Source organism: Propithecus coquereli, unplaced genomic scaffold (assembly GCF_000956105.1).
Source record: "Propithecus coquereli isolate 6110/MARCELLA unplaced genomic scaffold, Pcoq_1.0 Scaffold155, whole genome shotgun sequence".
Taxonomy (NCBI): Eukaryota; Metazoa; Chordata; class Mammalia; order Primates; family Indriidae; genus Propithecus; species Propithecus coquereli.
The window spans coordinates 1,493,310-1,503,130 of record NW_012139969.1 but is presented as its reverse complement, the minus strand read 5'-3'; the positions used below and the strand labels follow the sequence as shown (position 1 = coordinate 1,503,130).

Genomic DNA, 9,821 nt, shown 5'->3' with positions numbered 1-9,821 from the left:
AAAAATAATTCCTGTGAAATATGCCCCAGTTAGTGCACCCCCGCCCCCACCGCCGCCACCCGCCAGGGCTGAGGAAAAGGCCAGGGGAGGGCAGTGAGGGTGGTGCTGGGGGGTGGGGCAGAGTGTGGCTGAGGGGCCCTGAGCGGGGCAGTGACACTCAGCAGGGCCCTGGGCTGAGGAGGCCCCGGGCAGGTGGGGGCCGGGGCAAAGGCTTCCTGCTGGAAGGCCAGAGATCATTCTTCCTTCATTCATTGAACAATTACTTACTGAGCCCCTACAAAGTGGCAGGCCCTTTGCCGGACCAAGCAAGGTGGGACCAAGCAGAACCAAGTCCCACCTGCACAGGGCTCACATTTAGGTGGGGAGACAGGTGAGAAACACTACCAGACGTGTCAGGGGGACGGGACAGAGAGCACCAGAGGCCTGGGAAAGCCTTTCTGGGGAGCTGGCATCTGAACAAGTATCAAAAGACAAGAAGAAGTGAGCTCTGCAAATATGGGGGACAGTGTCCAGGTGGATAAAAGAGCCAAGGTGGCAGCCCAGGGTGGAGCAGGTGGCACGTGAGGCCAACACGGTGAGCAAGGGCAGAGAGTGGCAGCGGGGAGGGCGGAGGAGTAGCCAGCTGGCGTGGAGGCTCAGCCTGGTCCCCAAGGGCAGGGGTCCTGAGAGGGGTGAGGACCTCACACCTGGGTGGTGGGAAGGGGTGTAGGAGAGTGGGGGAGGAGACAGCAGAGAGGCTGCCCCGTGTAGGGTCAGGGTCGGCTGGGCCTCTGGGCCGAGGGGGATGCGGGAGAGAAGCGTGGCCAGCAGCACCCACCCCCAACAGCCGCGGGTGCACGTGAGATGGGCTCATGCTCACTCCGCCTCCTGCCCCCACGCTCGTGCACGTGCGGGAAATAAGCGCAGGCCCACCTTGCACAGGCGTGCACATGGAATTGTGCCTGAACACATGCGCGCGCACAGGCTCCTCGGGTACATGCGGACATTCGTGAGACATTCTAGAATGGCAGAACACCGGGCTGGAGGACTTTAGACCAACTCTCACGTGTGGCAGAGGAACTGAGGCCTAGGGAAAGCAAGTCTCATAATTTCGTGGTCTAGGCAGATCTCAGCGTGTCCTTCCCGAGCGCTGGCTGGTGTCTTCCAGAACCCTCTCTTCTCAAGGGCCGGAGCCAGACTCTCCGTCCCAGGACACCCGCAAGCTAGACCCAGTCCCTCAGGAGCAAGCAGGGCTGCCTCCCAGCCACTCCAGCAAGCTGTGGCAGGCACGTGGGGCGGGGACCCAGACCGACTCTGGCCCCCTTGGCGGACGGCAACAGCGCACACCCCGACTGGCCTGGCCTCGCAGTGGCGCCCACCGCACGTCCCTCTCAGAGCCTGCGCCAGCCTGGCAGACCTTGCTCTGTCTCTCTTCGCTTCCTTTCTCTCCCTCCGGCTCTAACCCTGCTGTCTGCGATTCTCTGTTTATTTCTCTTCCTCCGGTGTCTCTCTTATTTCTGTTTCTCTCCAGTTCTCTCTCTGCCGGCTCCGTCCCTCTCCATTTTCTCATCAGTATTTTTTTTTGCCTTCCAGGAAAAGCTGACGTGGCGCCACCGGCAGCCCCTGGTCAGCAGAGCGAGGCCCCTCGGGGTGGGGGCGTCGGCGCAGCCGCCGCAGCTGGAGCGGGCTGGCCTAGACCAGGAGGGAGGGGCAGCGGAAAGGGAGGGGAGAGGGCTGGGCCTCCGCGGGGCAGGAAAGGGAGGGGAAGGAAACACTGCAGGAGGAAGTGGGCCCCACCCCCACTGCTAAGGTGGCCAACTGTCCCGGTTTGCCTGGGACTGAGGCCCACAGGAGCCAGGGCCAGGGCTGGCAGGAGGGCTCCCAGACATGGTCCCCTAGAGAACTAGGACCCCCAGGACTCACCTCAAGCTGCACACCTCGTGGCTGTCCCTGCACTGCCGCGGGGCTGCTGCGGACGAGGTGGTGTAGGACTTGGAGGGTCTGGGAAGAGCTCTCCAGCCCTGGGCCTCCGGGCTCCTTTCGTGAGCTGGGGGCAGTCAAGGTCCCACATACTCACTGTGGGTCCCCATCTTCAGGCCTGAGCCCAGCTCGGAGGAGGCCAGGAGAGGGAAGATGGCAGCCCAGAGAGCGCACAGGAAGCTCCCAGACTGGGAGGAGGACAGGAGGACAGACTTCTGCCTTGTCTCCTCCTACACTGGCATTATCTCCTGCTGGGCAGGTTCTGCAGGAAGAACTTTGCCAACGCCAACGAAAGCAAGGGGAGAGTAGAGACTGCCCAGGAGGTAACAGGCCCCCATCCTTGGGGCTGTGCACAACTGCTCCTTGGCTCTGCCAGGGGTAAGGGGGCACCTTGTCCCACTGTGAAACACCTTGGAGGGTCAGAGGGTCCTTAGCTGAGTCCACTGGGCCCTGGTGGCGGTAGGGAAGGGCTGCACCTTGCAGGCAGTGGTAGGACCTGGGCAGATGGGGACGAGCTGTCAGTGACGGTGTCGTTTCTGCCCGAGTGGGCTGGCACTTCTTGCATCTCCTGCCCTCAGCCCCCAACGGCTGTCCCGAAGTGGGAGTCTAAGCCTAGTGTTTGGCTGTCATCAAGGTCTTCAATGACGGGGAGTGAGGGGCAAAGACTCCCTGCCCCCAGGAGGGCTGGTACCAACAGAGTGTGGGTCTCCTACAGTGTATGAAATATTTTCTAAAATGTCTTTATTGTAAGGAACCAAATAACCTTGGGCATGTTCCTTCCCCGCACTGGGCCCAAAGTCCCTACATGTACAACGAGAAGGTGGCGTTGATCTCTAGTACTTCCGCTTCTAGCCTTCGACGACCGTCCTCCTTGTCCACAGCTCAATCAGGGCTATTTACTGAGACCTTCTCTGTACCAGGGATCAGCAGCAACTGCAGGGTAAGGCATCTGTGCTTGACACGCTTCCTCTCTAGTAGAGGGTCGTGCATTAAACACGTGCAAATAAACAATCGCAGATCATAGCAAGAGCTGTGAAGAAAACTTAGGACATTTGTGAGAGTAATGAGAACCGAGGGCTGGGAGATGGTTGCACTCTGACCCTGGTGCGGTTTGGAGGAGGGAGCGGGCTGTGGTCTGTGAGCACCTCAGAGCACCTGGAGGTGAAGCCGGTGGCGTGGCCTTTGTACAGGTGCGGGTGTGTGTATGGGCTGTGCAAGACACAGTGATGCCCTGTCCACCAGCAAGCCCTCCCTGACTGACAGCGAGGTCACTGATTCTCCCTGTGGTTTATTGAACCCTGGATGTGTATACTTCCAGTCTCTGCTTGACCCACCAAACTTAGGATTTTCCCAGAAATTCTATGGCACAGCAAGGATGATGCAAGACAGGGCTTCCTCCCCAGGAGGAGGCTCTAAATCAGACTATAATAATATCCTCAGCGCTGGACTCGGGGCGTCTCACCGGCAGCGTGCCGTGGACCTCTGAGGTCTTGCGTGCTGACAGGGAACGGGGTATGAAGAGCTGGGACAGGCTCCCTGGATGCTTTCAGCCAAAGATGCTATCTGTCTGTCCTTGGCCCTGCCAAGAGGGTAAATTGAGTCATGAGCAGAATTCAGTTAACAGACGGAAGGAAAAGGAAGCTGGGGTGAAGGCTACTGAGGGGATACAGTAGGCTTATTTTGTGAAAGGCAAAATTATTCAGTCTACAAATTTCTTTTCTGGGGCTGCCTCATCTTTCGTTTTCTATTCCAGATCTCTTGTTTTGGACCACTTTTATCTGATTCTCTCTCTCTCTCTCTCTCTCTCTCTCTCTCTCTCTCTCTGTTTTGGAGAAGGTCTTGCTCTGGCACCCAGGCTGAGTGCAGTGGCATGATCACAGCTCACTGCAGCCTTGAACTCCTGGGCTCAAGCAATCCTCCTCCTCAGCCTCCCGAGTAGCTGGGACTACAGATGTGCACCACCACATCTGGCTTTTGGGCCTCTTTGGGCCCCATTCCCACTCCCGTGGGCCCTCACGTTTGGGGAAAAAGGGCCAAATATCCTTGCCTTGGAGGTGTATGCCCCTTCCACACAGACTTGGGGCAGTGGAGCCCAGAGAGGGCAATGCTGACTGATAGACACCAGCTCCTGAGGTGGGGTTTCAGGCCCTGTGGGGGCCATGGAGAGAACACTCCAGAAGTGAGGCCCCTCAGCCTCCCCTCTGTGCTCCAGGTGGGCAGTCCTGGATGACAGAGCCTCTCTGTGAGTCTGGGTATCTCAGAATCCCAGCCAGGGACACCAAAGCCCAGCTGGTTCCCTCCCTGAGCTTTCCGTTACCAGGTTCTGAGCCAGGTGTCCTTGTCCCCTCCCCCTCCAGTGGGGAGCCCAGTGTAGGGGTGGGAGGGGGCAGGCCTGGAGCCTTGGGAGCTCCCTGGACAACGACATGCCTAAGGGCAGCTCAGCCTCAGAGCCAGTGGACCTGTTTGCTTTCTTGAAAGAGCAGAGCCCAACACTTGGGCTGCTCACTGAGGGGCTGGAGCCTGGTGGCTGCTGCAGACACTGTGGCCTTCTCAGCTTTCCACTGGGACACGCACACACGCACACACACTCACTTCCACGTACACACACACTCCAAGGCAGGCACAAAGTGTCACACCCCCCCAAACACACACAAAGACATACATTCGCAGTCACATACAGACACACACACCCACATACAAACACACACACTCGAACATTCTTAAGCACACACAGTCTCATACCCACATTGATGCAAGCACACACCAACTCATCCACACACAGAGGTTTGCTCTCACACCCACAGACTTGTACATGCCACACGTGGACACACATAGACACCCCTGTGCCCCTGCTTGGGAAAAGGAGCCCCACTTTTTTCTTGTTTGAAGTGAGGTTAGAAGTCTCCCCCCTTCCATGAGATTCAATTTCTCACCTGGCTCCCCTAAAAACCTCCTGGCCTCATCTCTTCTTGGGTCCCTTCCAGACAGTGCTGTGTCTTTAAGGAAGTTGAAGCTGCTAAAAGTGAGTGAGAGAGAGAGAAAAACACAACCCAAAAAAATTTGGCATCTTTTCCCCCTCAAGTTTCTGGTGTCACTTATGAAACACGGGTCCTTGTTGTTGTAGAGAAGCAGTTGTTTTGCTGGAAGGAGGGAGCTTGCGGCTGCCCCTGCCCCTCCCTGCAGCCCCCTCTCAGCAGAAGTTCCCGGTCCCAGGCGGCCTGTCTGTGACAGGGGGGCACAGGCGTGCAAATTGGAGGTGGGGAGGAACCCGGCCAGCCCTTCCTCCAGCATCCAAGCCCTCCCGTGGCGCCCTTGGCCCGGCAGACTCCAGGGCTCACTTGGTCCTCTGCTGGCGTGTGATTCCAGCTCAGAAGAGGCTCGGCTGGACTAAGAAGAAGCGAGTTTGCAGGTAAGCTAACGGGAGGGAGGCTGCAGGGGGGGTGGGCGGTGGAGGGAGGCCTGTTGGACACACAAGCTGGTTCCCTCTTGGCACTTCCCTGTTGGTTGGAGGCGCTTGGGACAATCCCTAGCTTGGAGCTGTTCAGGGGGGCATCTGCTTCTTTGACAACGACGACAACGGAGGCCCCAGAAAGCCCAGCTGCGCTTGGGCTGAGCGCCTGGCCTCACCCATGTCAGCTGAGAGGTCCTGGCGGGGGTTTATTTAGGCAGCTGCCTGGCGTAGTTTGAACAGAACAGGCCATGGGTGGGATTCTGCAGAAAGGGCCTGGTGTCTGCTGTGGTCACGGCCGGGGGAGCGGGAAAGGGCGGGTGGGGCGGATGGGGGTGGTGTGCACTGCACAAGGGGCCTTGTCTGGCCGGGGCAAAGCATACCTATGGGGGCTCCAGTGGGAGGGACTGCAGCCAGGATGTGGGAGGGCAGGGGGAGGTTCTGTGAAGTGCTGGGGGAGGGGGTGACTGGAAAACAGATTTCAAGTCATAAAGTTGGCTAAGAACAGGCTGGAAGAGCTGTCTGCTCAGAGGAAGAGCTGGGGTCCTCTTCCATCCTGTCTTCCTCTGCCTGACTGCGTGACCTCGGGCAAGTCCTGGCCCTTCTCTGGGCCTCAGTTTCCCCTTCTGTAGAATGGGGGTGGTGGGCTCGGTGGTGTTGGGCCTTAGCTGGGTTACGTGCGGCAGGGCCCCTGATGGGTCCTGACAGCGACGAGTCCCTTTGGCAGGTCCTCTGGCTCGGATCGCTGGGTGACATGCCCTTCTCTGCAGGCGGCGTGATGCGGGAGCTGCATCTGCTCTGCTGGGCGGCTCTCCTGGGCCTGGTGCAGGCCTGTCCTGAGCCCTGCGACTGCGGGGAGAAGTATGGCTTCCAGATCGCTGACTGCGCCTACCGCGACCTGGAGGCCGTGCCGCCTGGCTTCCCCGCCAATGTGACTACGTTGAGCCTGTCAGCCAACCGGTTGCCAGGTTTGCCAGAGGGCGCCTTCAGGGAGGTGCCCCTGCTGCAGTCACTGTGGCTGGCGCACAATGAGATCCGCACGGTGGCCGCTGGCGCCCTGGCGCCTCTGGGCCATCTCAAGAGCCTGGACCTCAGCCACAACCTCATCTCTGACTTTGCCTGGAGCGACCTGCACAACCTCAGTGCCCTCCAGTTGCTCAAGATGGACAGCAACGAGCTGACCTTCATCCCCCGAGACGCCTTCCGCAGCCTCCACGCCCTGCGCTCGCTGCAACTCAACCACAACCGCCTGCACACGCTGGCCGAGGGCACCTTCGCCCCGCTCACTGCGCTGTCCCACCTGCAAATCAATGACAACCCCTTCGACTGTACCTGCGGTATCGTGTGGCTGAAGACGTGGGCTTTGTCCACGGCTGTGTCCATCCCCGAGCAGGACAACATCGCCTGCACGTCACCCCACGTGCTCAAGGGCACACCACTGAGCCGCCTGCCACCGCTGCCCTGCTCAGCGCCCTCGGTGCAGCTCAGCTACCAGCCCAGCCAGGATGGGGCCGAGCTGCGGCCTGGCTTCGTGCTGGCGCTGCACTGTGACGTGGACGGGCAGCCGGCCCCCCAGCTTCACTGGCACATCCAGACGCCCGGTGGCACCGTGGAGATCGCCAGCCCCAATGTGGGCACTGACGGGCGTGCCCTGCCTGGCACCCTGGCGGCCAGCGGCCGGCCGCGCTTCCAGGCCTTTGCCAACGGCAGCCTGCTCATCCCCGACTTCGGCAAGCTGGAGGAAGGCACCTACAGCTGCCTGGCCACCAACGAGCTGGGCAGTGCTGAGAGCTCAGTGGACGTGGCGCTGGCCACACCTGGAGAGGGCGGTGAGGACACACTGGGGCGCAGATTCCATGGCAAAGCCGCTGAGGGCAAGGGCTGCTACACCGTTGACAATGAGGTGCAGCCATCAGGGCCAGAGGACAATGTGGTTATCATCTACCTCAGCCGGGCTGGGAGCCCTGAGGCTGCAGTGGCCGGAGAAGGGGCCCCTGGGCAGCGGCTCCCAGGCCTGCTCCTGCTGGGCCAGAGCCTCCTCCTCCTCCTCTTCCTCACCTCCCTTTAGCCTCACCCTGACCCTAGGCTGGAGCAGCCCCAGGCTTCCCTAACTCCACCCCCTGCCATGGCCCCCCGGTGAGCGCTGCAGGGGTCTGGGGTTGGCAGCTCCTGAGGCCTGCCTGGGTGACTTTGCATTTTCCTACCTCCCCTCTAATCTCTTCGAGAACACCCACCACCCCCAACTTCTAGGCCTGCTCCAAGCTAGTGACTAGGATAGCATTTGATCCCCTAACTCGCTGTCTGTGGAGCTGTTGCTGCTAACAGCATTGCCCATGCTCCCCGTCAGGGCAGCGTGCTCACAGGGCCATGCCCTCGCCCGAGCCTAGCGGTGGGGGTCCAGGCTCTGTGACCGACAAGCCCGGCAAGGGCCAGGCGGGCTGGGGCTAGGAGGCAGCCTGAAGCACACAGGGCACAGGAAGACAGGATGTAGGGCAGTGGCTGGCGTGGCCCTGAGTCTCTCCATGACCTGCTCACGCTCCTCCTGCCCTCTGGCCCTCCTGCCCCTTGGGGGCTCTGGAGTCTGTCTGTCCTCATCTCAGACTGAGCTGGGGGATCTAGGATGGGCCTTCCCCCCAAACTGCCTTCTTCACCCTGGGCACCTGCCCTCCTTTCTCCCCAAGCGTGCGTCTGTAACCTGCCTGTCCAGAGAGGCTGGCCGGCCTTGGGATGGCAGAGAAATAAACAGCATTTCTGATGCTCCCCCGTGTCCGCCTGGAGTTTGGTCTGGATCTAAGAGCCCCCATCGGGGATAGGCTTGGGAGCTGGAGAGTCGGGGCAGCCAGCCTGCCTGCCCACGTGTGACGGGGACCCGTGAGACCCATGCAGGCCATGCGGTGGGCCAGGGGCTGGGCCTCCGGGGAGCAGAGCTACAGATGTTCCTCCCCCTGACACCAGCCCACAGGCCAGAGGCTGACGGCTGTCACAGAGGCTTCCCTGGGGTCGCTGGTGGATCTGAGTGGGGCTTTGTGTCAGCAGTGGCTTCAGGAGGCATTTTCGGAAGGGGACGGGGAAATGGAGGTGCCTGGGTTGTGGCCCCTCCTGCTGTCTTGCTCCTGGAAGAGAGTTAGGAATACAGAGGAAAGCGGGGACAGGCAAGGCAGGGTGGGGGAGAAGGGAGGAGAGGGGGACACAGGACAGAGGGGAGAGAAGCCCGAAGGGACTGAGGACGGGGGAACCCATCCGAGGGAGAGCCAGGGGGAAATGAATCGCACCCCCCTGTCCTTCAGGAGGGAGGAATGGGACTGCAAGCGGAAAGCCCAAACAGGGGTGCAGGTCCCCACAGGAATCTTTCCCCACAAAGCAGGGGGTCAGTAACGACTGGAGCGGTAGCTGCAAGGAGGGGTGCTGACAGTGAGCTCTGGTTGCTCAGAGTGGGGGGCACACGGGTGGGTCTGAACCTGGAGACTCTGCAGAACCCCAGATCTGCGTGGGTCAGAGATGTGTCTCTCTACTTCCTCCATCCTGCCCCTTTCAGGACTGAGGGAGCTGCACACAGTGACGGTGACCCAGAGCCCCCGGAACTGCTGAGCTCAGCAAAGTGGAGGCAGGAGGCCAAGGAGTCTGGGGTAGCAGCTGGGAGCCCTCCCCGTCCACATACAGCACCTCCCCTCCCCCTCCCCCCCACCAGCTTGCAGCTCTGGCTGAGCTGATGTCATCAGCAGCAAGTGTCAAGAATGACTCCACATCTGGTGGAAAGTAGCAGGATAGAGCCCAATCCCATGTGCTGTGCCACCTTGGGTAAGTCACTGCCCATCTCTGGGCTTCGGTTGTCTCAGAAGTCAAATGAGGACAGGGGACTGCTTAAGGGTCCAGTCAACTTTGATTATCTAAGGCTTGATAATCCTAGCCTAAGCTGGGTCCCCATGTCCCTGGCTCTATTCACAGGGATTGGTTCTTGGAGCAGGACCTGGACCTAAGACCCGGTCAGGGCCGCAGGGGAGCAGCTGTGCTGAGTGAACTAGCTACTCCCCTGCTGTAAAGTCTTGCTGGCCCCGAAGCCCTCCGGGCGAAGCTGAATTCCCCAGCCACCATTCGTAGCCCTCTGACTGGCTCCTCCGTGATGTTCAGCCCCGTCTCTGCTGCTTCTTGAAACTGCTAATTAATTGTTCCCATAATGCTCTGTGGCGTGTCATCCACTGCACCTCTGCTTGCACTGTTCCCTCAACCTGGGCACCCCTTCCCTGTTCTTCATTTGGCTAAGTCAGTCTTTGAGACTTGGCTTAGGCACCACCTCCTCCAGAAAGCCTTCCTGGATGTTCCCCCACCACCAGTGTGGACCAGGTACCTTCTTCCTCTGGTGCACACAGTCCTGGGGGCCAGTGACCCAGTTTGATCACACTCTACTATGACTGTT

General features: G+C 60.1%; 1 protein-coding gene across 3 annotated transcripts; it reads left to right on the top strand.

Moving 5' to 3' along the window:
• The first annotated feature begins 5,038 nt into the window (after positions 1-5,038).
• On the top strand, positions 5,039-8,159 carry ISLR (immunoglobulin superfamily containing leucine-rich repeat). Of its 3 annotated transcripts, none has more exons than XM_012640615.1 (2): positions 5,039-5,368; positions 6,178-8,159. In XM_012640615.1, exon 2 carries the CDS (start codon positions 6,186-6,188, stop codon positions 7,473-7,475), a length of 1,290 nt encoding a protein of 429 aa, XP_012496069.1. In that variant the 5' UTR covers positions 5,039-5,368; positions 6,178-6,185; the 3' UTR covers positions 7,476-8,159. The 3 variants fall into 3 exon arrangements, with proteins under 3 accessions (XP_012496069.1, XP_012496067.1, XP_012496068.1); XM_012640613.1 differs by having other exon boundaries at positions 5,227-5,368; positions 6,135-8,159; XM_012640614.1 differs by lacking the exon at positions 5,039-5,368 and adding an exon at positions 5,854-5,995.
• The last annotated feature ends 1,662 nt before the right edge of the window (positions 8,160-9,821 follow it).

Excerpts from the sequence above, each read along its gene's own strand:
- ISLR (XM_012640613.1), top strand. The coding sequence starts at position 6,162 with ATGCCCTTCTCTGCAGGCGGCGTGATGCGGGAGCTGCATCTGCTCTGC.